We start from the raw sequence: 27,335 nt of genomic DNA, 5'->3' as shown, positions 1-27,335 counted from the left end.
AGCATAATCTAGACTCAGCCACAATGTAGAGGGACTCAGATGTTTAAGTTTTAACGAGATGTGTGCTAAAAACAGGTCTAATTTGAAAATGTTTCCATTGAAGCAGATATGATGCCGTCCTTAATTGGTGTGATATTATACCATGAGTCATACTGCAATGATTTTTTTTCATTGAATATTACAGGGTAAACTGTACATTTATAGAATGAGGTCCATAATTGTAATGATTAAGGCTGCAATAATCTATAAAATGGCTATTTTGGTGAAATACATGGGAAATTATAGGCCACCATATTTCTTTTTAATAGAAGAGTATTTCAGTAGGCATCTTTCTATATTTAATGTTTGTGCTTAAAGCTTTCTATTTGTTCTCTGATCAACAGTGGAAATTTTTAAAATCACTAGCATCTTTTACTCTTAAACATGCATGCCATATTTCTTGTTAAAAAAACTTTACTACAGCTCTGCTTCTACTGCCTTACCTTAACAGTAATAATAATGGTGAAGGAAAGCAAAACTATCAGCAGAAGACAGCTAGAGTCCATAGCAAGAAGATCATCCTTATAAGGGAAGTCAGGCTGTAAAAGAAAACATCAAATTTGTGATATGCATTCAAAGTATTAACCACAGCAGCTTATAGTTTTTAGCATTTATATTTAAAAACACTAAAAAGTGGTAACAGCATCACTATATGAACAATGGATAAAAGTTATTTAAAAAAGCTTTCCAAAGCATGTGTATGAAAAATAAACTGGCTGATTATGAAGTCAGACCAATATATTCCAGCTGTACTATGTTAAGGTTGAATATAAATAATTTGATTCAATGAAATAATTTGCATTTATATTCTGCCTACATCCAGGTGAATTATTTTTGAAGTGTATTTAGTATTATGTAATCAAACATGGCAACTGATGCCCACAGCAAGATACCACAAACAGCAAGCAGGATGAATGACCAATTACTGTTTTTGGGGTTGATGGCTATGACACCAAGGAGAACTCCACTCTTCAAGGACTTCAATCTTTGACATTTTATCTAAAAGAAAGCACCTCCAACAATGCAGCACTTCCTTGGTGCTGCAATGACATGTCAACCTACGTTACGTGCTCAAGTATGGAGTGCAGTTTGAACTCAACTTTCCAATTCAGGAGAGTGTGCTACAAAAAACACTTCTATACTATCATGAGGCACTAATCAGGAATTTAGCTCTGGGTTGCAGATTCAGCCACTGGAAACAGAGCATAAGAGGCTGTCCAAATCCAATTTGTAGTATTCATCAGGTGCTGTTGAAACTGTTTATGGAAAACTGTAAAACATTTTCCTATACTAAAGACAGACAGAAGAAACTCACCTGTTAAATGGTCTGCTGGATATTAAAATGTGTATTTATGGACTGGTGGCTTTTTTTCTGCAGCAACTGAAAAGGCTATTATGAAGCTTGTGTATATTTTCCAACTGTTTATACTTGAAACTGTTGGCTTGAATGTGGCATAAAATTAGGCTCATTAATTTGGGAGATAGGTAAATATACCAAGAAAATAAAAGGCATTCGTGCCTTTCACAAAAGATCCCTACTCTTTGTAGGAAGGAATTAAAGTCTGATGCTGAAGTGTTAGACCAGTGTACTAATATATCTAGTCTCTACTCTGGTGGTTTTGAATTTGTTCTTACATCTGCTTATTCATACAGAACATGAAAAATCCCAAACAGTAGTTAATAGGATTCAATATACTCACTTTTGACAATTTATTTTGTAGTTTTTTTTGATGCAACAGAACATAGTGATCCATCCAAAATTAAGATTCACTAGATTTAAAGAATCTTTTATAACACAATTATTGAAGTGTCTCCAAGAAACACTACAGGTAAAACCAAGCTTTACTCAAAAGCTGTAGAGCAACAAATAAAAGTGATCATAGGATGCTTTGCGACTCGATACTAGTTATTCCATGAAAGCTAGCTTTTAGCTTTTCCATTTCTTTAATGGAAAGGGGGGGGTGGGGGGGCAGTGCAGTAGCCCTGATAATAAAGGATGACAGAGTGGTGAGAAAGGATCTTGGTTCAGAAGATCAGGAAGTAGAATCAGTGTGGGTGGAGATAAGAATTAACAAGGGGCAGAAAACACTGGTGGCAGTAGTTTACAGGCCCCATAACAGTAGTTATATTGTTGGACAGAGTATTAATCAAGAAATAAGAGGTTGCAACAAAGGTAATGCAATAATCGTGGGGCACTTTAATAGTCATATAGACTGGGCAAATCAAATTGACAAAAGTCGCCTGGAGAATGAGTTCACAGAATGCATTTATGGCAGTTTCCTAGAACAAGAAGTCATGGAACCAGCCAGGAAATAGGCTATTTTAGATTGTCTTGTGTAATGAGACAGGGTTAATTGGTAATCTCATAGTAAGGGACTCTAGGGGAGAGTGATCATATGATGAATTTCACATTGAGTTCGAGAGTGACGTACTTAAGTCCAAAACTAGAGTCTTAAACAAACAAAGCCAATTACATAGGTATGAGGGGCAAGTTGGCTAAGGTAGATTGGGAAATTAGATTAGAAGATATGACAGTAAATAAGCAATGGCAAACATTTAAACAAACATTTCATAATTCGCAGTGACTATACATTCCATTGAGGAATAAAACTCCATGGGAAAAGTGATCCACCCATGGTTAACTAAAGAAGTTAAGGATAGTATTAGATTAAAAGCTTACAATGTTGACAAAAAGAGTAGTAAGCCTGAGGACAGGGAGAGTTTTAGAAACCAGCAAAGGATAACCAAAAAATTGATGGAGGGAGAAAATAGAATGAGGGTATACTAGCAAGAAATAGAAAAACAGATTGTAAGAGCTTCTATAAGTATGTAAAAAGGAAGAGTAGCAAAACTAAACATGGGTCCCTTAGATGCTGAGACAGGAGAAATTATAATGGGGAATAAGGAAATGGCAGAGACTTTAAACAAATATTGTATCTGTCTTCACAGTAGAAGACACAAAAACATTCAAGAGTGGGGAACCAAGAGTCTAATGAGAGTGAGGAACTTAAAGTAACTAATATTATTAGTAAAGAAAAAGTATTGGAGAAATCAATGGGACAAAAAGCCGACAAATCCCGTGGACCTGATGGCCTACATCCCAGGGTTCTAAGAGGTGGCTGCAGAGATAGTGGATGCATTGGTTGTGATCATGTCAAAAACTTAACTACCTATTATACACAATGCATTAACACTTATTTTCAGACAAGTAAGAATTTTAATTAAAAGAAACTTGAGCTCAAGTGGCAGCTGTGTTCTAAGCAATGGTTAGAACCACCTCTTCACTGAACAGAGGAAACAGTTAACTTTTATACAGTTCAATTAGTAATGTCTGTCCATCATTGTGCATGTATTCTTTCTTATTGGTTCAAGTGGTTAGTCAATCAAAAATAGGGAACCCACCCTCGAGCTCGTGATGTTGAACACTGTCCTGGGAAAATATTTTTCCTTAATAAACAGTTTTTCTTATCAGTGGGTCTGTACCTAGTCTCAAGGCTATATGGTCATTCATTTCTGTTAAGTCAGAGTTATCTCATAAGCAGACAATAGCTCTTGTGTGTCTTTGGTGAGAACTAATATCATAAGCTTTCTATTATATTCAGCTGGTCAGCTAACATGGTCAACTTATCCATCATGCTTTGCTTCTTTTATGGTCAAGTAACTTTTTTTATATTCGTTCACGGGATGTGGGCGTCGCTGGTGAGGCCAGCATTTATTGCCCATCCCTAATTGCCCTCGAGAAGGTGGTGGTGAACTGCCTGTTCAGTATTTCTACATTAATATGGTTAGCTTTATGGTTTAGGTGTATTAGAAAGTTAATTTGGTCAGGCATTTCTTTACGGTTTTTCACACTCCAACCCCCTTGCAATAAAGGCCAACATACTATTTGCCTTCCTAATTACTTGCTGTACCTGCATGTACGCAAAACAAAGTTAACAAGGCCACCCAAATTCCTCTGAACACCAATATTTAATAGTTCCTCACCATTAGAAAAAGAGGATTTTAAAAAATTCGTCCTACCAAAGTGAATAACCTCACATTTTCCCATATTATTCCATCTGCTGCCTTCCTGTTCACTCTTAACCCTTTGCAGCCTCTGTGTCCTCCTCACAGCTTACTTTCCCACCTAGCTTTGTATCGTCAGCAAACTGATACATTACACGCGGTCCCTTCACCCAAGTCATTAATATAGATTGTAAATAACTGAGGCCCCAGCACTGATCCTTGTGGCACCCCACTATTAACAACCTGCCTACCTGAAAATGACAAGTTTATTCCAGCTCTGTTTTCTCTGTTAACCAACCATGTATCCATGCTAATATCACCCTCAACCCCATGAGCCCTTTTGTGTGGCACATAGAATCATAGAAAGGTTACACACAAAAGGAGGCCATTCGGCCCATTGAGTCCATGCCGGCTCTCTGCATGAGCAATCCAGCTAGTCCCACTGCCCCAACCTATCCCCATAGCCCTGCACATTTTTTCCTTTCAAGTACTTATCCAGTTCCCTATTGAAGGCCATGATTGAATCTGCCTCCACCACTCCCTCAGGCAGTGCATTCCAGATCCTAACCACTTGCTGTGTTTTTTTTTTAAAAAAGTGTTTCCTCATGCCACCTTTTGGTTCTTTTGCCAATCACCTTAAATCTTGACCCTTCCACCAATGAGAACAGTTTCTCTGTCTAGACGCTTCATGATTTTGAATACCTCTATCAAATCTCCTCAACCTTCTCTGTTCCAAGGAGAACAACCCCAGCTTCTCCAGTCTATCCATGTAATTTAAGTCCCTCATCCCTGGAATCATTCCAGTAAATCTCCTCTGCAGCCTCTCTAAGGCCTTCACATCCTTCCTAAAGTGTGGTGCCCAGAACTGGACACAATACTCCAGTTGTGGCCAAACCAGTGTTTTATAAATGTTAATCATGACTTCCTTGCTTTTATAAAGCTCAGGACCCTGTATGCTTTTTTAACCGCTTTCTCAACCTGCCCTGTCACCTTCAAAGATTTGTGCACATACACCCCCAGATCCGTCTGTTCCTCCACCCCTTTTAGAATTGTGCCCTCTAGTTTATATTGCCTATCCTCATTTTTCCTACCAAAATGCATCACCTTGCTTTTTTCCGCAATAAACTTCATCTGCCACGTCTCTGCCAATGCCATCAGAGTGTCTATATCCTCTTGAAGTCTATCATTGTCCTCCTCACTGTTCACAACCCTTCCAAGTTTTCTCATCTGCATATTTTGAAATTATACCCCGTACGTCCAAGTCATTAATATATCAAGAAAAGCATTGGTCCCAGCACTGACCCTGGGGAACACCACTGCACACCTCTCCAGTCTGAAAAACAACCGTTCACTACTACTGTTTCCTGTCATTTAGCCAATTCTGTATCCATGTTGCTATTGCCCTGTGGCACTTTGTCAAATGCTTTTTGAAAATCCATATACACCACATCAACTGCATTGCCCTCTATTACCTCAAGACACTGTCAAGTTGGTTAAATACAATTTGCCTTTAACAAATCCATGCTGGCTTTCTCTGATCAATCCACACTCGTTCAAGTGACTATTAATTCTGTCCCGGATTATCGTTTCCAAAAGTTTCCCCACCACTGAGGTTAAACTGACTGGTCTATAGTTGCTGGGTTTATCTTTACACCTTCTTTGAACAAAGGTGTAACATTTGTAATTCTCCAATCCTCCGGCACCACTCCCGTATCGAAGAATGTCTGGAAGTTTATGGCCAGTACCTCTGCAATTTTTCCCCCCTTCCCTCAGCATCCTAGGGTGTATCCCATCTGGACCAGGTGACTTATCTACTTTAAGTTCAGTTAGCCTTTCTAGTACCTTTTTTTTCCTCAATTTTTAGCCCACTCAGTATCTTAACTATATCTTCCTTCACTGAGACTTTGGCAGCATCTTCCTTGGAAAAGACTGATGCAAAGTACTCATTTAGTACCTCAGCCGTGCCCACGGTCTCCATGAGTAGATCGCCTTTATGGTCCCTAATTGGCCCCACCCCTCCTTTTACTACCTGTTTACTGTTAGCATGTCTGTAGAAGACTTTTGGATTCCCTTTTATGTTGGCCACAAGTCTATTCTCAAACACTCTCTCTCAGCACCTCATTTCCTTTTTCACTTCTCGTTAACTCTCTATTCTGCCAGGTTCTCACTTGTGTTATCAACCTGACACCTGTTATATCCTGCTTTTTTTCTGCTTCATCTTACTCTATCTCGTCATCTAGGGAGCTCTGGCTTTAGTTGCCCTACCTTTCTCCCTCAGTGGAATGTACCTTGTCTGTACCCTAATTATCTCTTAAAGGCCGCCCACTTTTCAATTATAGTTTTGCCTGCCAATCTATGATTCCAATTTACCTGGGCCACATCTGTTCTCATCCCACTGAAATTGACCCTCCTCCAATTGAGTGTTTTTATTTTAGTGGTCAGTCCTTTTTCCATTGCTATTCTAAACCTTATGATACTATGATTACTGCTCCCTAAATGTTCCCCAACTGACACTTGCTCCACTCGGCCTGTCTCATTCCCTAGAACCAAGTCCAGCAATGCGTCCTTCCTCGTTGGGCCAGAAATATACTGGTCGAGAAAGTTACCCTGAAGACATTTCAAAAATTCCTCCCCTTCTTTGCTCATTATTGTTATCCCAGTCTATGTTAGGATGGTTGAAATCACCTGTTATCATTACTATAGGGCTTTTGCACCTACCTCTCCTTCCCACTAATTGGCCTATAAAATACACCCAGTACTGTAATGGCACCTCTATTGTTCCTTAACTCTAACCAAATAGATTCTGTCCTTGACCCCTTCAGGACATCCTCTCATTCCAGCACTGCAATATTAATGCTCTTTATCGAATGTCTTTTGAAAATCCAAATATACCACATCCACTAGTTCCCTTTTATCTACCCTGCTAGTTACATCCTCAAACTAATAGATTTGTCAAACACTATTTCCCTTTCATAAAACCATGTTGACTCTGTGTCTGATCATATGATTTTCTAAGTGCCCCGTTACCACATCCTTACTAATGGATTCCAGCATTTTCCTTATTACTGATGTCAGGCTAACTGGCTTGTAGTTCCCAGTTTACTCTCTCCCTCCTTTCTTGAATAGTGTTACTTTTGCTATCTTCCAATCCACTGGGACCGTTCTAGAATCTAAGGAATTTTGGAAGATTGTGGAAAACTATAAAGAAATGCCTGACCGAATTAACTTTCTAATACACCTAAACCATAAAAAATATTTTCCCAGGACAGTGTTCAACATCACGAGCTAGAGGGTGGGTTCCCTATTTTTGATTGAAAGTTAATTTGGTCAGGCATTTCTTTATGGTTTTCCACAGGAGTACAAGAGTAAGGAAGTCTTGCTGCAATTGTACAGGGCTTTGGTGAGACCACACTTGGACTACTGTGTAGTTTTGGTCTCCTTACCCAAGGAAGGATACATTTGCCTTAAAGACAGTGCAACGAAGCTTCACTAGATTGATTCCTGGGATGAAAGGGTTGTCCTATGAGGAGAGACTGAGGAGAACAGACCTATACTCTCGAGTTTAGAGGAACGAGAGGTGACCTCATTAAAATATAAGATTCTGAGGGGACTTGACAGGATAGATGCTGAGAGGCTGTTTCCCCTGGCTGGAGAGTCTAGAACTAGGGGGCACAGTCTCAGGACAAGGGGTCAGCCATTTAGGACTGAGATGAGGAGGCATTTCTTCACTCAGTGGGTTGTGAATCTTTGGAATTCTCTACCCCAGAGGGCTGTGGATGCTCAGTCGTTGAGTATATTCAAGACTGAAATAGATAGATTTTTGGACACTAAGGGAATCAAGGGAAATGGGGATCGGGCAGGAAAGTGGAGTTGAGGTCGACGATTAGCCATGATCTTATTGAATGATGGAGCAGCCGAGAGGCTTGCTCCTATTTATGTTCTTAGGCTAGAAGCACAGATTCAGAACTTCTAAAGCATACAAACAGCTTAGTCATGAAATAATTAGCAACAACGTTGCATTGGAAGATAAAATCATGAATCAAGAAATTGTTGGTATTTTCATACAATAGCGGGAGGTAGTTATCCTTTTTAAAACTAAATTTGCATTTTAACAAGCTCAGCAGGTTATGCTACATATTTGTCACTGTAAACAAAACTCAAATGAAGTAAACACAGGACTATTGAAAACACATCAGCGGTAGGGTGGGCCTTAGTGCAAGTAATCCTAAAGTTCTGATATTTCCCAATTGTTACAAAATGCACTTTTAACTAGAGATTACTAAGCTTACCAGCTGGTCAAGATAGTCCTTGATCCTGGGCACATAGGTGAGAGAGCTGATAGCAACAAGGCAAGAAAGGGAAAAATTGAACAACAGGTAGCAGAAGAATGGAATCAGCCATCCTCCACGATGCTGGGTAGAGGGGGGAAAAGAAAAAAAAGTTAGAAAAAATTGCACATCAAGCAATTATGTCCCAAGAACTATAAGTAAGTTTTTTAGGCAATGTGTTCAGTATGAAAATACTTACAGTGACTGCACCATACACCAACATGGCACTGATAGTAAACATCAAAAGTGAGATGGTAAACCCAACACAAGCATTTTCTAAACAGAAGGAACAGGAAAAAAAAGTTAGATTCATAAAATATTGATGATTTTCACAAATTACAGGGAGTTGTATTCAACAGGTTAAATATATCTTGTTTGCAGCAAATGTTTTGCAAAACTTATAGGATTATCATTCAAATCATGGGAACAGCAAAAGTTTGTGAAACTGCTTTAATAAAAATATGCAAAAGAACTTCACACATTTATGTTTGAGGCTTCATTAGATTGCTAGAAGCCTTGATTGAATTTCAAAATGGAGGAAAAGATAACTAATAAATACCACAGTTCAGCTGTAAATGGTTTCAACCATTAAAAAAATAGGGCTAGGTTGCAGATTTCTCCATGGATACCAAAAGCACTCCATAACCCCAGTAAAAAAGTATTTTCCTCCTCAGAGATACACCTTGTACATTTCTCTTAAGCTTTGATTAGAATTTCAGTATGAACAACATCCAAGGGTAGGATAGGAATTCATTCTCTATATTTCGTAGTTGCTTCTCTAGGGCAATGCAATCTAAAGTAATGATCTCCTCCTCCCACTTAAAATAAGTTACATCTTCAACAAGGGATGGAATAAACTAACTAAAATGCAAAGTGTAAATAAGTACCTTTATGTCCACAGCATGTAAGTTACTGCAAAGCTCTTCCAATACTAACTGCTCCAAGAAATCCTAACCAACATCTATTACCACCTTTTCAATACTTTAATATGCCCAAAAAGCCCAGATATTTACCTTCCAAGTAGAAAAGTGCCTAATCAGACTGGAAATATGTCTCCACCTAGCCTGCATCTTGGGCTGGGACCAAATCCAAAAGAAAATAGAGTCTGCACCTCATCTAGCCAGTTTAAATGATTTATTATGCATTCAAAATCAATACCATTTTCCAAAATTCTGTATAAATTTATCCTGCAACACGTGTGCCAATATCAATAATCAGTTACAAGAATCAAAACTTTCTGCTACTGTGGAATTTTCTTTTCTGCCATAATTCTTTTTTGATTATGTCTTTGAAGCACTTTGGTGTGTTTTTGTATTTTAAACGGACTATATAAATGCACATTGATCATCAATTTAGCACTGCTGCTGTGCACAAACAAAAATCAAGTTCTTTGGCACACAGGAGCATGCCACATGATTTTAATATGCATTAATGCCACTGACCAACAAGTTTGCAATTTAAAATTTTGCTGGGGAGTCAGACTTTAAAGAAAAGATATTGATTTCAGAATAAAATCTGTGGCAGGTACTTTAATTATAGTGCATACAAGGTTGATTACTCGCAGCCATTTTAATGAATTCTACCTGTCAAGCAGATTTTTAAAATATATTTCATCTAGGTAATCCAGGCACTACATAGTGACATCATGTAAATGGCTTGACATACAAAAGGCCACAGTGCCCAACATCCCCCTCCCTCCCCAGTTAGAATGTTCATCAGTGTTTATATTACATTAACTGAATTGTACAGTCCTTCCTTTGGATTGCATCCTGTTGATGGCAAGAAAACTGGGCAACTGTTTATTTTCCTTTGATGTCTGACAAACAGGTGAAGTAAAAAGGGTTTAAAAATGTTGCAGGTAGTCTGGTCACCTGTTATTTATGGAACAGGTGTCAGCTGTGGCTCAGCAGTAGCACTGCCACCTCAGAAGGTTGTGGTTTTGAGTCCCACTCGAGGCATGAGCACAAAATCTAGGCTGACACTCCAGTGCAGTACTGAGCGAGTTCTGAACTATTCGAGGTGCCATCTTTCGGATAAGATGTTAAACAGAGGCCCCGTCTGCCCTCAGGTGGACGTAAATGATCCCATAGTACTATTTTGCATTTATGCACCAATCAGGAGAGCTCTCCCCAGTGTCATGGCCAATATTTATCCCTCAACCAACATCACTAAAAACAGATTATCTGATCATTGTCACATTGCTGTTTCTGGGACCTTGCTGTGTGCAAATTGGCCACCACGTTTCCTACATTACTTTTGAAGTGTAGTCACTGTAGCAGTTCATTAGCTGTAAAGTGCTTTGGGGCACCTTGAGGCCGTGAAAGGCGCTATATAAATGCAAGTCTTTTCTTTTTCCCCCCCCCTTTAACTGTTCTGGCAGAAAACAGAAGGATTGCATCCTGTCCTAAACAGAAGTATACAAAAAGCACAATTTAAAAAAAAAAGTAATGTTAGGAAAATTTGACTTAAGCATCCTGTGGACTTTTGGTATAGCTTCACCAACTAGCCTATGGTTGATAAATTCTGATTTCTTGTATAATTTATATCTCCATGCAAATTCCCAACACACTTTGGATGCAACAAAGACAAATCAGAATATTTTCTTAATGGTGTGAGACTAGAAGCTGTGGTGTCACAAAGGGATTTGGGTGTCCAGGTACACATCACTAAAAGCTAGTGCATAGGTTTAAAAGGTAATCAAAAAGACAAATAGGATGTTGGCCTTTATCCTAAAAGGGTTAGAATACAAAAGGAGAAGAAGTTATGCTTCAGTTGTACCGAGCCTTGGTCAGACCCCATCTAGAATATTGCACACAGTTCTAGGCATTGCACCGCAAGATATATTGGCCTTAAAGGGGGTATAGCACAGGTTTACCAGAATGATACCGGGACTTAAAGGATTAAATTATGGACAACAGGTTGCATAAACTTGGGTTGTATTTCCTTGAGTTTAGACAGTTGATGGGTAATCTAATTGAGGTGTTTAAAATGAAAAAAAAAATTCAATAGAGTAGATATAGAGAAGCTATTTTGTCTGGTGGTGGAATCCAGAACAAGGGGGCATAATTTAAAATTAGAACTAGGCCATTTAAGAGTGAAATCAGGGAGCACTTTTTCCAGAGGGTATTGGAAATATGGAGTTCTCTTCCCCTAAATGGCTGTGGATGCTGGGTCAATTGAAATTTTCAAGACAGATCAACAGATTATTAGGTATGGGTATTAGAGTCAGAGTTATACAGCACGGATAGAGGCCCTTCGGCCCATCGTATCCGCGCCGGCCATCAAGCCCAGTCTAATCTAATCCCAAATTCCAGCATTTGGTTCGTAGCCTTGTATGCTATGGCATTTCAAGTGCTCATCCAAATGCTTCTTGAATGTTGAGGGTTCCTGCCTCCACAACCCTCTCAGGCAGTGAGTTCCAGACTCCAACCACCCTTTGGGTGAAAAAGTTCTCTCTCAAATCCCCTCTAAACCTCCCGCCTTTTACCTTGAATCTATGCCCCCTTGTTATAGAACCCTCAACAAAGGGAAAAAGCTCCTTAGTATCCATCCTATCTATGCCCCTCATAATTTTGTACACCTCAATCATGTCCCCCCTCAGCCTCCTCTGCTCCAAGGAAAACAAACCCAATCTTCCCAGTCTCTCTTCATAGCTGAAGCGCTCCAGCCCTGGTAACATCCTGGTGAATCTCCTCTGCACCCTCTCCAAAGCGATCACATCCTTAACGGGTATTAACGGGTAAGAATCAAAGGTGGGTTAATGTAGTTGAGGTACAGATCTAATTGAACGGCAGAACATGCAAGGATGAATGGCCTACTCTTGTTCCTAACAGCATGCTTGTGACTTTTTCAGGAACTTATCAGGGATAATCATGAATGACATAATTTATAACATATGATAACCATAGGCTTGACATGTGTTATAACCACACAAGCATCAAGCAACGACCATCTCCAAGACAGCATATCACCTCTCCTTGACATTCAATGGTATTACCGAATCCCTCACCATCAACATCCTGAGGGTCATCATTGGACCAGCCACATAAATGCCATGGCTACTAGAGGCTGGGTATTCTGCAGCAAGAGGATCACCTCATGACTCCCCAAAGCCTCTCCACCACAACAAGGCACAAGTCAGGAGTGTGATGGAATACTCTCCACTTGCCTGGATGGGTGCAGTTCCAACAACACTCAAGCAGCTCAATAATATCTAGGACAAAGCAGGCCACTTGATCAGCACTCCATCCACTGCCTTAAGACATCCACTCCCTCCACCATCAGCATACGTTGGCTGCAGTGTGTACTATCTACAGGATGCACTGCCACAAGTCATTAAGGCTTCTTCGGTAGCACCTCCCAAACCAGTGACCTCCACCACCTGGAAGGACATGGGCAGCAACACCTCCAAGTTCCCCTCCCAAGTCACACACTATCCTGTTGTGGACATATATCGCCGTTCATTCATTGTTGTTCAGTCAAAATCCTTGAATTCCCTACCTGACAGCCCTGTGGGAGCACCTTCACAGACTGCAGCGGTTTAAGGCGGCTCACCACTACCGTCTCCTGGCAACGAGGGATGGGCAATAAATGCTGGCCTTGCCAGTGACACGCACATCCCAAAAATGAATGACAAAAAAAATCCAGCCACAGCTCCTGCAACCTGGCTTGCAGACCCTTTCAGCTGTTGACTGCAACAAAAATTTCCGTGAGCAGTTCAAACTCTCCTTGAAGGATTAGAAAAATCACTTCCCAATTGGTGCATTTAGACCAGTGAAGCAGCAGCATTTGTGCCCCAATCAGGAAGCAGCATCTAGGTCCATCAGGTTTTAAAACAGCTGAAACCCCTTTCACCATGCGAACTGCAAAAGTTTCACAAGGACTAACTTATCACTGCTGAGGGGAAGCAGACAGAACCCACCCATATTGCATCACTGCACTGTGGGCCTGCAGTAGGTAGCAGACCACAGCAACGTTCAACACCACAGGAACTTCACACACAATTGACTGCTACAAATTCTAGAATATCTGATGTAAAACAGGTGAAAAGGGCATTAAACCCTGGGCCACCCCAAGAAAGCTACCAATATTACGAGCAGGCTGCTGGACTAGGCCAGAGGATGACTTGGCAGGGGGGGGGGGAAGCTGACCAGACTAGAAGAGCAAAAAGGTAAATGAGGGGTACGGAAAGAGGAAAAGTGGTTACTTTATACTACATAGTTGGGCTTGGACTTTCTTCACATATGACAGGGTTAGATATTTTTAGCATGGTGGATTTCAATTTTTAAGCATAAGAGGCTTGATTTTAATGTGAGATGGTTAGGTTTTTAAGTCACATGCAGCCCACTAAATGGTGGCACCATGTGACTAGCCCCCTGCTCCAAAAGGTTGGACACCTGATATAGGGCACCTGTATAGTTAGAGCAATGATGTTTTGGGAAATGTAGCCAGTAATTCAGCCATTAGATTTTTTTCCCATAACTGTTTAGAACTTTTTCTACCCCTATAGTGACCAGGAGACAGCATCAGAACTGTCAAGCTTCAATTATTTTCAGTAATGGTTGCTTTTTTTGAGGGGGGGGGGGGGGGAAAAGAGAAAAGGAAAAAAAAACGCTGTAGAAAAACTACAGATCTATTTTAGAGGGTTTGAAATCTACCTCAATTGCTAAAAAAGTTTCTAATGCTTGGAGTGTGGCATGCCTGCATTTAAGAAAACAACAATTTTCCACTGCTGCCATAATACTCCAAAAACTAACAAAATGCAATAATGGACATGACGACAGTATTCACAACTAAAATGGAAAATGTCAGTCATTGGCAAAGGAAGTTATGAGGAGAGGTCTTGAAATAAAGAATTTGTACCACTTGTCAGTTTTAAATGGCCTGAGCGTAATACTTATGACGAACCTACGGCACCTCAAGACGAAAGTGGCGTGTAGTGCCAAATCTACTGGTATGGAGCAGGGATTTAAAAACTGTTTATTGGCAGTTCCCAGGCAGGAGAGACACATTGGGTTATTTCCCAATCTTATCATTTTATGGCACTTGAGCTGAAAAAGGTTCACCATCACTGCTACATATCATGTGAAGGAACAGATTACTTTTAACTATAAAAATTAATACTTTAAAGAACTTTTAGAAGGATGCATTATACTTTTAAAAAAGGATTTCTGCAAAAGTTATCATTGCACACATTGCTACTGAAATGAGATAAGTACTGAATAAAAATCTCAGCATATCCAATATTTTACATACCTGTTACTCTGTCTGAAGAATAGTAGTTTCCAATAACTTCATATTGTATGTCCAGTGGGGGTACAGTTTCAGGGTGAGTTATTGCCACAGTCAGCAAAATGCCCATCAGTAAATTCAGCACCTATTTTTAAAAAGTTTTGTACATTAACAAATACTAGACAATAATAAATTTACTGGACTTTAACACCAATTTAATACTACATTTTGTCTTGCAAGATAGGCACCTGATGTTATATTAGTGGTTATGTTACTGAACAAGTAATCCAGAGACACGAGTTCAAATCAGACCATGGGGAATTTAATTCAGTCAACTAAATAAAAAAAAATCTGGAATTAAAAAAAGCTAGTATCAGTAATGGTGACCACAAAACTATGGATTGTCATAAAAACCCATCTGGTTCACTAATGTCCTTTAGGGAAGGAAACCTGCCACCCTTACCTGGTCTGGCCCATGTGTGACTCCAGACCCACAGCAATGTGGTTGATTCTTAACAGCCCTCAAATGACCAAGCAAGCCAATCAGTTGTACAATCATAGAATGGTTACAGCATGGAAGGAGGCCATTTGGCCTGTCGAGTCCATGCCAACACTGCAAGAGCTAGTCCCATTCCTCTGCCCTTTACCCTGCAATTCTTCCCCCCCCCCCTTCAAATACTTATTTTGAAAGCCATGATTGAATCTGTCCACCACCCCCTCAGGAAATGCATTCCAGATCATAACCACTCACTGTGTAAAAAGGTTTTTCCTCATGTCACCTTTGGTTCTTTTGCCAATCACCTTAAATCTATGTCCTCTGGTTCTTGACCCTTCCGCTAATGAGAACAGTTCCTCTCTATCTAGACCCTTCATGATTTTGAATACTTCTATCAAATCTCCTCTTAACCTTCTCTGTTCCAAGGAGAACAACCCCAGCTTCTCCAGTCTATCCATGTAACTGAAGTCCTTCAGCCCTGGAACCATTCTAGTAAATCTCTTCTGCACCCTCTCTAAGGCCTCCAGTTCTGGGCACTGCCTTTTAGGAAGGATATGGACACAATGCTCCAGTTGTGGCCGAACCAGTGTTTTATAAAAGGTTCATCAGAACTTCCTTGTTTTTGTACTCTGCCTCTATTTATAAAGCCCAGGATCCAGTACGCTTTTTTTAACCGCTTTCTCAATCTGCCTTGCCACCTTCAAAGATTTGTGCATATAGCCAGAGATACCTGTTCCTGCATCTTTTAGTTTATATTGCCTCTCCTCGTTCTTCCTACCAAAATGTATCACTGCACTTTTCTGCATTAAATTTCATCTGCCACATGTCCGCCCATTCCACCAGCTTGTCTTTGTCCTCAAAGTCTATCACTGTCCTCACCAATCACTACACTTCCAAATTTTGTCATCTGCAAATTTTGAAATTGCGCCCTGTACACCCAAGTCAAGGTCATTTATATATCAAGAAAAGCAGTGGTCCTAGTACTGACCCCTGGGGAACACCACAGTATTCCTCCCTCCAGTCCAAAAAACAACTATTTACCACGACTGTTTCCTGTCACTTAGCCAATTTCATATCCATGCTGCCACTGCCCCTTTTATTCCATGGGCTTCAACTTTGATGACAAGCCTATTATGTGGCACTTTATCAAACACTTTTAGAAAGTCCATAGACACAACCACATTGGCCCCATCGACCCTCTGTTACTTCATCAAAAAACTCAATCAAGTTAGTTAAACACAATTTGCCTTTAACAAATCTGTGCTGGCTTTCCTTAATTAATCCACACTTGTCCAAACAACTATTAACTTTGTCCCAGATTATAGTTTCTAAAAGTTTCCCCATCAGTGAGGTTAAACTGACTGGCCTGTAGTTGTTGGGTTTATCCTTTCAACTCGTTCAAAAAAAAAGGGGTGTAACATTTGCAATTCTCCAGTCCTCTGGCACCACCCCTGTATTAAGGATGATTGCAAGATTATGGCCAGTACCTCTGCAATTTCCACCCTTACTTCCCTCAGTAACCTACGATGCATCCCACCCAGACTGGATGACTTATCTACTTTAATTACAGCTAGCCTAATACCTCCCATTATCAATTTTTAGCCCATCCAGTATCTCAACCACCTCTTTTACTGTGACTTTGACAACATCTTCTTCCTTGGTAAAGACAGATACAAATTACTCTTAGTACTTCAGCCATGTCCTCTATCTCCACGCATAGATCTCCTTTATGGTCCCTAATCATAAGAAATAGGAGTAGCCATACAGCCCCTCGAGCCTGCTCCACCATTCAATCAGATCATGGCTGATCTTCAACCTCAACTCCACTTTCCTGCTTGATCCTCTTATCCCTTGATTCCCCTAGAGTCTCAGCCTCTAACCCGTCAAGCCCCCTCAGAATCTTATGTTTTGATGAGATCACCACTCATTCTTCTAAATTTGAGTGTATAGGCCCATTCAACCTCTCACAGGACAACCCTATCATCCCCGGAATTAATCTAGTGAACCTTTGCTGCGCCATCTCTAAAGGAGAGTATATCTTTCCTTAGATAAGGAGACTAAAACTGTGCGCAGTACTCCAGGTGAGGTCTCACCAAAGCCCTGTACAATGGTAGCAAGATTTCTTTACTCTTGTATTCCAACCCCCTTGAAATAAAGGCCAACATGCCATTTGCCATCCTAATTGCTTGCTGTACCTGCATGCTAACTGTGTTTCTTGTACCTGGACACCTAAGTCTCTTTGGAAACCAACATTTAATAGATTCTCACCATTTAAAAAATATTCTGTTTTTCTATTCCTCCTACCAGAGTGAATAACCTCACATTTCCCCACATTATATTCCAGCTGCCACCTTCTTGTCTATCACTAATCCTGTCTATATCCCTTTGCACCTAAATTTGTATCAGCAAACTTGGATACACTACACTCAGTCCCTTCATCCAAGTCATTAATATAGATTGGGCCTCAGCTATTTACAATCACTGATCCTTGTGGTTGCCCCACTAGTTACATCCTGCCAACCTGAAAATAACCCGTTTATCTCTGTTTCCTGTCAACCAATCCTCTATCTATGCTAATGTGTTACCTGCAATCCCATGAGCCCTTATCTTGCTTAATCTTTTATGTGGCAGGTCCCACCCTTCCTCTTACTACCCGTTTACATCACTATAGAAGACTTTTGGATTCCCTCTTACGTAGCCGCCAATCTATTCCCACTATCTTTGCCCCTTGTATTTCCTTTTTCACTTCTCCTCTGAACTTTCTATATTCAGCCTGGTTCTCACTTGTATTATTAGCCTGACATCTGTCATACACCCCCTTTTATCTGCTTCATCTTATTCACTATCTCTTTCGTCATCCAGGGAGCTCTGGCTTTAGTTGCTTTACCTTTCCCCCTCGTGGGAATGTACCCGAACCATCTCCTCCTTAAAGGCCGCCCATAGTTCAATTACAGTTTTGCCTGCTAATCTTTGATTCCAATTTACCCGGGCCAGATCCGTTCTCAACCCAATGAAATTGGCCCTCCTCCAATTAAGTGCTTTTACTTGAGATTGCTCCTTGTCCTTTTCCATAGCTAATCTAAACCTTATGATACTATGATCACTGTTCCCTCAATGACACTTGCTCCATTTGACCCACCTCATTCCCCAGAATCAGATCCAGCAATGCCTCCTTCCTCGTTGGGCCAGAAACATACTGATCAAGAAAGTTCTCCCGAACACACTTCAAAAATTCTTCCCCCCTCTCTGCCCTTTACACTATTATCCCAGTCTATATTAGGATAATTGAAGTCCCTCTATCACTACTCTGACTCTTGCACTTCTCTAATTTCCCTGCAAATTTGCTCCTCTATATCCTTCCCACTAGTTGGTGGCCTACAGAATACACCCAGTCGTGTAATGGCACCTTTACTGTTTCTTAACTCTAACCAAATAGATTCTGTCCTTGACCCCTTCAGAACATCCTCTCTCGCCAGCACTGCAATATTCTCCTTAATCAATACTGCCACCAACACCCCCCCCCCCCCACCCAATTTCTATACTCACCAGCACATGGCATCAGGAGTAATCTGGAGATAACTATCTTTGAGGTACTGCTTATTAATCTCTAACTCCCTGCAGGACCTTATCCCTCTTACTACCAATGTCGTTACAATCCCGCTACAAAAAGCCACATGGACTGCAGCTAATCACCACCTTCTCAAGGGCAATAAATGCTGGCCTTGCCAGCAATGCCCACATCCCATGAATGAATAAAAAAGTAAAATTACCAACACGAATCTAGTTCATGTAATATTTACATTATGGTGTTAACTGTATATATATTCAGTACAGAATAAACTCAATTACTGAATATCAATTAAATGACCACCTCTTCTGTTTTCAACAAGACAGGCTAATTAGAAAGTTTTGCATTAAAAAGGTAGAATGGGAATGCCTTGAGTAATATAATGAGCTATGTTATATGAAATTATTAGCAAGGCAGTGAATAGTTTCTTATTATTCAATGATTCTGAAAAGCAGCACTATTAACATAACAAAGAGAAATCAATTATAAAACACATTAGGTGTTAGCCATGGCTGAGTGGTAGAACCCACATCCGAGTCAGAAGGTTGCGGGTTCAAACCCTACACCAGAAACTTGAGATAGTGCTGCACTGTCGGAGGTGCTGTCTTTTGGATGAGACGTTAAACCACTTCTGGCTTCTCAGGTGGTCTTAAAGGGTCATGACACCTTTCACAGAAGTGCAGAGGAGTTCTACCTGTGTCCTGGCCAATTTTTAATCCTTCAACAAAGAACAGATCAGGTCATTTATCTCATTACTGTTTCTGGGATCTTGCTGTGCACAAATTGGCTGTCTTGTTTCCCTATATTACAAGTGATTACACTTAAAAAATAATTCAGTGGCCGTAAAGCATTTTGAAGCATCCCGTGGTTGTGAAAGATGCTATATAAATTCAAGTTATTTTTTCTTTAGAATAGAATTCCCACATTCTAGCACTCCTTTAGACTTAAAAAAAACTTTAAATGCTCAGATTTCAAAACTTCTACAGCACCATGACATCTGCTTTTGCAAATCAAGCCAAAATTATCCATTGCATATTTCAAGAAGTCTCCAAAAGGTGCCTCAGGGTCTTAGTACCACCAAAGAGACCACCGTTTATATTTTACAGCAACAGGATTAGCAGCAAAACTGCAGGTTCATAGATTTGCATGAAAAGGTTCAGATTACTATATGGCCCTTCAAATCTCATTTATCTGGTACTCCTATTTATCCCGCCTAACAATTAATTGCATTTTGTATGCCCTCATCTGACTATTGGATATAGGTTTGATTATTCCATGAATTCTTCACCCTCTGCGTAAAGAAAAGCTTTCTAAGTTTTAAATTTACTCACTAGTGGATCTCGTGATTTTGCTCATAGAAAGTTAGGACAATACAAATTTCCCCCAGTATATTAGTGATGCTGTAGGTATGGGGATATGCAGCTTGTAGAGCTCCAGCTGGTGGAAGACTATGGCTACAGGCATGATTGTCACAGAATGTTGATGTCCAAATATGGAGTGCATGACATACAAAGCAAAATTACAGGTAGATTTAAAACTTATGCCACTGTGTCCTACTAGCCAGAGTTAAATCGAAATAATGCTTTTCCATACCAAACCAAGTATGATTTGGAATTAGTACAATTATCATTGGTGCATTGATAGCTAATTCAATCAAAGCTGATGGTAATGTCATCTAGGAGAGTGCTCAATATTCAAATATAGGCACACTTATAGGCAAAATTTTCTACTTATTAACTACAAAGTTGGAAAATCAATTCATCTCAATCCAGGGACTTGTGGTCTTCAGTTTTCCACATATTGCTACACAAGATGGGACCATAGGTATGCAATGAAATCTCATGCATTTCACTAAAGACAGTTTCTAAGAATGGTAAGAGCTGCCGAAAGGTATGGATGGTGTCTGTTTTTAAATTATCAACCCAAAAAGTGTGAGTGCAAGATTAATTATTGTGCCCAACTGCATCTCACCTACTTTTCTGCTTTTGAGAGTAAATCTGGACAGTAGTTTTAGCCTCTGATGGGTCTTGTGCTTTTTTTGCCTTCTGGAGGTGATGGGAGAACATGGGCAATCTACACAACTTCCAGTAAGTGATTTAGGGTAGTTATACCAAGGGAAGAATAAAGATTAGGTTTTGATTACTAAGACACTCTGGTGTTGACAGCCAGAACAGTATCCATAAGCAGAACAAAGGTGCTGGGGAACTAATAGTTCTTGCTGTTGCTCCAAGGTCTTTCAAAAGTCTTCCTGTGCCAATTTTTTCATTGTAAAACCATGTTCCTGATTTTTTAACACCCACCCACCCCATATTATGTAATAGTTAAATTTTTAATACTAAAATTAATTTGCCATGTCTAAATCAATTGCGTAACAGCTAAGTCCTCCTGCAAATCCATATCTGGTTTAACCATATTAAGCATCATTAGCCAAAATTACCCATTATTCCAAGACTTTCCAGAAGGACAAGATAAACCCCAGGCTCCTCTTTTCTTTCCCCTTGTCCTGCCCAGACCGACCACTATCGTAAACCTCTATCATCTTCCACTACCCCCTCCCCCAAACTCTTCTAGCCTCACCTCAAACACCAAATCAAGTAGCTTATGAACTTAGTCTTCAAGATATTTGGAAGTTGTACAAATCATTAGCAATTTTTTTAATTATAAAAAAAGGTGTGAGATGTAGGCGAAGTTGCCATGGCCACATTACCCATCCCTAATTGTCCTTTTCCTTGAACTGCTGCAGCTCTTCTACTTATGCTGCTACCATGAAGGCGTTAGGTAGGGAATTCCAAGATTTTGACCCAGCTACAATGAAGCAACAGGTCAGTCTAGTGTGGGAGTTGGAGCAAAACTTGGACATGATGGTGTTCATGATCTTGCTGCTTTTTGTCTTTGGTGGTAGAGGTCACAGCACAGTTACTGTCAAAGTAAGCTTGGTGAGATGCTGCAGTGCATCATGTAGATAAATACATACTGTACAATGGCAAAGGGGGTGGATATAGGAACAGGAGTAGGTCATTTAGCCCCTCGAGCCTGTTCCGCCATTCAATGAGATCATGGCTGATCCGTGACCTAACTCCATATACTCATTTTAGCCCCATATCCCTTAATGCTTTGGTAATAATTTTCCAAAATTCTCTGGACTCAAAGGTCCTGGCAGATTGGAAAACTGCTAATGTAACACCCTTATTTAAAAAGGGTAGTAGGCAGAAGGCTGGAAATTATAGACCAGTTAGCCTAACATCTGTGGTGGGTAAAATTTGAGTCTATTATGGAGACAGTAACGGAACATTTGGATAAACATAATTTAATAGGACAAAGTCAACATGGGTTCACGAAGGGGAAGTCACGTCTGACAAATTTGCTTGAGTTCCTTGAGGACATAACGTACAGGGTGGATAAAGGGGAACCAGTGGACGTAGTGTATTTAGACTTCCAGAAGGCATTCGACAAGGTGCAACATAAAAGATTATTGCTCAAGATAAAGAATCACTGGATTGGGGGTAATATTCTGGCATGGGTGGAGGATTGGTTATCAAACAGGAAACAGAGTTGGGATAAATGGATCATTCTCAGACTGGCAACCAGTAGCCAGTGGTGTTCCGCAGGGGTCGGTGCTGGGTCCCCAACTCTTTACAATCTATATTAACGATTTGGAGGAGGGGACCGAGTGTAACATATCAAAGTTTGCAGATGATACAAAGATGGGAGGGAAAGTAGAGAGTGAGGAGGACATAAAAAACCTACAGGGGGATATAGACAGGCTGGGTGAGTGGGCAGAGATTTGGCAGATGCAATACAATATTGGAAAATGTGAGGTTATGCACTTTGGCAGGAAAAATCAGAGAGCAAGTTATTATCTTAATGGCGAGAAACTGGAAAGTACTGCAGTACAAAGGGATCTGGGGGTCCTGGTGCAAGAAAATCAAAAAGTTAGTATGCAGGTGATCAAGGCGGCCAACGGAATGTTGGCTTTTATTGCTAGGGGGATAGAATATAAAACAGGAGGTATTGCTGCAGTTATATAAGGTATTGGTGAGACCACACCTGGAATACTGCATACAGTTTTGGTGTCCATACTTAAGAAAAGACATACTTGTGCTCGAGGCAGTACAAAGAAGGTTCACTCGGCTAATCCCGGGGATGAGAGGGTGGACATATGAGGAGAGGTTGAGTAGATTGGGACTCTACTCATTGGAGTGAAGAATGAGAGGCGATCTTATTGAAACATAAGACTGTGAAGGGGCTTGATCAGGTGGATGCAGTAAGGATGTTCCCAAGGATGGGTGAAACTAGAACTAGGGGGCATAATCTTAGTTTTGAAAGAGCAGCCCCTTATTCTGAGATGAGGAGAAACTTCTTCATTCAGAGGGTAGTAGGTCTGTGGAATTTGCTGCCCCAGAAAACTGTGGAAGCTACATCATTAAATAAATTTAAAACAGAAATAGACAGTTTCCTAGAAGTAAAGGGAATTAGGGGTTACGGGGAGCGGGCAGGAAATTGGACATGAAGCTGAGTTCGGATCGGTCAAGGCCCTGTGGGTGGCGGAGTGGGTCCAGGGGCTGAGTCCTGCTCCTACTTCTTGTGTTCTTTAGATTTGAGGTTAGGATCAGATCAGCCATGATCTTATTGAATGGCAGAGCAGGCTCGAGGGGCCGATTGGCCTACTCCTGCTCCTATTTCTTATGTTCTATGTTAATACGTTTGATGAATTTTTGTTAACCAATCTCAGATTTAAAATTCACAATTGAGCTAGCATCAATTGCCGTTTGCAGAAGAGAGTTCCAAACTTCTATGATCCTTTGCACGTAGAAGTGTTTCCTAACTTTACGCCTGAAAGTCCTGACTAATTTTTAAGCTATGTCCCCTAGTCCTAGACCCCCAACCAGCAGAAATAGTTTCTCCCTATCTACCCTATCAGTTCTCCTTGATATTGCAAAAACTTCAATCAAATCACCCCTTAATCTTCTAAATTCCCAGAAATACAATCCTAGTTTGTGTAATCTCCTCATATTTATCGAGTCCAGTGGCACCAATCAAGTGGGGGTATACATGCAGAAATGTTGAAAAGTAGTCATGTCCAAATAATTTCTGTACAATTGATCCTTCATAAAAGAAAAACGGCTCCAATAGGCTATAAAAGCAATTTCATGCATTTTAGAATCTACTGAAAAGGGGCTTAATCACACTACTGTGTTATATTCGGACATTAGACTGACTGGATTGAAATTATCATTCCCTAGCCTTAGTCTATACTTACATAAGTTGAGGAGCAAACAATTTTAGTCTCTCCAAACAGACCAACAAAAGTTAGGAAATTGGAGCCAACTTGAACACAGGCCAGGGTGGGATTTTCTGAACTGAATCTAGCAAGAGTTACCTCTTCCGGGAGTGGCTTATGTATTCCTGCAGTTCAATATTGATTTCTGATGCAGAATACAGTAAACAGCAACTGTGTGCAACAGACCAATAAATTGCACAAAAAGTCTTAGTATATTGATATCCAGTTGAACATACTGAAGAACCTCACACTTATAAATTAGAATCAAGAAAGCAAAAGCCAGAACACAATGGGGACAGAACCACAGGGGCAGGAAAAGTCATTGGAATTAAGATCTGAGACCCTAAAGGGGAAGGCAAAGCACCAGGAAAGTCAGTGACAAAACTACTAACAAAAATACAAAAAGCAGGAGGAAGTAATGCTTACAAACTATTGAAGCAATGAGTATTGGTGTCAAAACCTAAAGTTCTGTGAAATGAGGCTATATGGACAGCCTTCCCCACCTCCTACAACCATTAGGCCCACCCTACCAGTTAAACAATACACCCTCAAACACCACCCTTCACAATCACTAGTAATACTAACTCCTGGGGAGGCAAGAAGCAGAGGGGAAAAGACCTATGGTCAATTTAATAACCTTGGGACATGCCTCCACAACACCATAAAGAAATCAAGTTTCAAAAAGATTATGGTTACCCACTTTCTTCCAACTCATTTTATTCAGTTATATGGTTCTTTTTCAGGTTCTTTTAAAAAAAAGGATCACTCAATAGCTCAGACAGTAATCAATGAGGTATGGTACTAAGCCTTGCAACTTATATTCACTGCCTTTAACATAGCAAAACATCCCAAAGTGCTTGACACCAGAGTCTTTTATTTCTCAGGATGAGGTAGTAAGGTCACATTTACTGCTCAACCCTAGTTATCTGAGAACATGGTGGCCCACCACCTTCTTGAGTTATTCTTACAACTGAGTGGCTAGCTAGGCCACTTCATAAGGCATTAAAATTCAATCACAGTGTGGGACTGGAGTTATATGTATGCCAGACTGGGTTTTTACAACAACCTGGCAGCTTTCATAGTCACTTCTGGTGCCAGCCCACAAATAAGACTAAAATTTTACAACTTGCCATGAAAGAATTTGAACTCATGACCTGGTACATACTGCCCACCAGCAGATGGAAAGGTAACAAAACACCAAACATGAGTTAGAAGAGGTGACCAAAAACATGGTCAAAGACAGTTTTTGAACAGGCTTTTGAAGATGATGAGTGTTGTAGCAAGGGTAACAGGTTTAGGAAGAAAACTCCAGAAGGCAGGTGCACCACTGATGTGACAGAGATAACACACAGTAGGCCAGTGTCCAAAGAACAGAAAGTGAGCTGGAATGTAGCTCTGGAGGTTGAAGAGACATGACGAGAGAGCATGGAGGGATCCATAAACAAGGATAAGTAGTTTGAAATCAATACATGTTATAGATGAGCAGGATTTGACATGGGATAACACATCACCAGCAGAGTTTTGGACAAGTCAAAGTTTGTGTACAGTAAAACAAACTTGCACTTATATATCACATTTCACAGCCTCAGTGTTCCAACACACTTTACAGCTAATTAAGTACTTTTGAAGTGTAGTCACTGCCCTGGGTACTAGCAAGGAGAGCAAATAAGTGAAAAAGAGATAAAGCTGGAAACACTATGAGAGGGCAGTCAGCATTTCAGGTGCACACCTAATTAGAAAACTTAAGCCTGAAGATGACATCAACATGAAAAAAGTTTCAGTAGTGGTAAAGTAGAAACAGAATTACTGATAGCAACAAAGACAGTGGATTTTCTAGGATTCCACCAAGCCTTGGGGGGGGGGGGGGGCAGCAGGCAGTGGGCATGGGCTCAGGAAATTGGACTGAACAGGGTCAGGCATGACACGTGAACCACTAACCCCTTTATGCAAGATAGTCTCTATTGAGACTAGCATTTTTAGGTGGGCTAACAATTGAATTCAGCTACACCAAGCAAAACACTAGAAAAGATGAAACAGTAGTAGCAAACCAAATCCTTCAGTTAATTTAGTGAGCCTTTTCAAAAAGTACAAGAAAATATTAATACTTGGATTCACACTAGGCAGTGTCATCAAGTTAGTTTGTTCTCTTAAATCATATATGGAAGGAGATATTTTGATACTTGTTTTCATTTAAAAAATCTCACCCAGAACAAAAACTCACATCGATAGCATGTAAAAAGTTGTTGATCTTTAAAAATTGACTCCTATTTCCCAGTAATGACATCAACCAACGTCACACAACCAGCTCAAGTCCAAAGATGGTGAACTCCGCATTTTCTATCTCCGCTCCCATATTATTGCAAGCAGTGAACTTATACAACAGTTCCAAAAGCGCTCGGCCGACAGACTTGGGCTCTATAGACTTGGGGGTTATTGGCATTTATTGCATGGGAGGGTAGAAAAGAGGCTCGAGGTCCCAATTGTAAACGGACACGTCGAGTGGATCTGTAAACCCGAGCGGAATCGGAGTCTGTGACTCTAACAGGGGGAAGGAGGGAGAGAGGGAGGGCGAGGAGAGAGAGGGACGAGGGACTGAGGACAGACCCCTCCAGTGAAGGCGGTCACACTCTCGGGCCAAGCGACACCGGCTCCTTTTCACCCTTTAAACTCATCACTCAGTCCGCTTACATCCCACCCTGGGAGGAGAGGAGGTGCGGGGGAAACCTCCTCGCACACCGCTGCCCTTGCCTCCTTCCCCAATAACTTGCCCCGGATCCGTACACAGGATGTGGGCCTGGGCCGGGGCCGGGCCCAGTCGGCCGTTTGTTTATACGACACTGCCCGTTTCCCCCACTGCGCACATTAAAATCCGAGCCGCCGGACCCACTCACCATGTACCAGGTGCCGAGGATAATAGTCCCGGTGCGAACATGACAGAAGACGCAGCACCGAGTGCTGTACAGGCGGCTGCCGACCGATTTGAAAGTCATGACTCCGTTCAACGACCACTGCCCGACTCCGGCTACTGCCACCGTCTCTCACCTGACCAGGCACACGTCACCCGATTGACAGCCAGCCTCCTCCAATCCGAGCGGTGCGCAGGCTAATTACGTAAGCGGGCCAATAGGAAAAAGGCGATGGGGCGGGACTTGAGCGATGACGTCATAGAGTTGCACTTTCCATTCATCATTTCCCATCCTCCGTCAGTGTGCGTAGTGACAGGTGGCACTGGGTGGAGGCCCGCCTTGCAGCGATGGGTGGAGTACAGAAGTACAGAAGTACAGAAGCAAGGAGGTGATGATGAACCTTTATAAAACATTCTTCCTAAAGTGCGGTGCCCAGAATTGGACACAATACTCCAGTTGTGGCCGAACCAGTGTTTCATAG

General features: G+C 40.9%; 1 protein-coding gene and 1 long non-coding RNA gene across 2 annotated transcripts in view; both read right to left on the bottom strand.

Moving 5' to 3' along the window:
* The window catches only part of laptm4a (lysosomal protein transmembrane 4 alpha), a 31,968-nt gene extending 4,956 nt beyond the window's left edge, over window positions 1-27,012 (bottom strand). The window contains exons 1-5 of the mRNA XM_067984348.1: window positions 26,840-27,012; window positions 14,628-14,748; window positions 8,572-8,648; window positions 8,334-8,456; window positions 483-578 (exon numbers count right to left, since the gene is read on the bottom strand). Coding sequence (XP_067840449.1) covers window positions 483-578; window positions 8,334-8,456; window positions 8,572-8,648; window positions 14,628-14,748; window positions 26,840-26,938 — 516 coding nt within the window. The 5' untranslated portion in view covers window positions 26,939-27,012. The remainder of the gene's footprint in view (window positions 1-482; window positions 579-8,333; window positions 8,457-8,571; window positions 8,649-14,627; window positions 14,749-26,839) is intronic.
* The window catches only part of LOC137321368 (uncharacterized), a 230,284-nt gene that overhangs the window by 187,499 nt on the left and 15,450 nt on the right, over window positions 1-27,335 (bottom strand). The gene's annotated exons all lie outside the window — the stretch shown is intronic.

This window comes from Heptranchias perlo, chromosome 5 (genome assembly GCF_035084215.1).
Source record: "Heptranchias perlo isolate sHepPer1 chromosome 5, sHepPer1.hap1, whole genome shotgun sequence".
Classification (NCBI taxonomy): domain Eukaryota; kingdom Metazoa; phylum Chordata; class Chondrichthyes; order Hexanchiformes; family Hexanchidae; genus Heptranchias; species Heptranchias perlo.
Note: the sequence above shows the minus strand (reverse complement) of the source record. Positions and strands in the feature narration are given on the sequence as shown.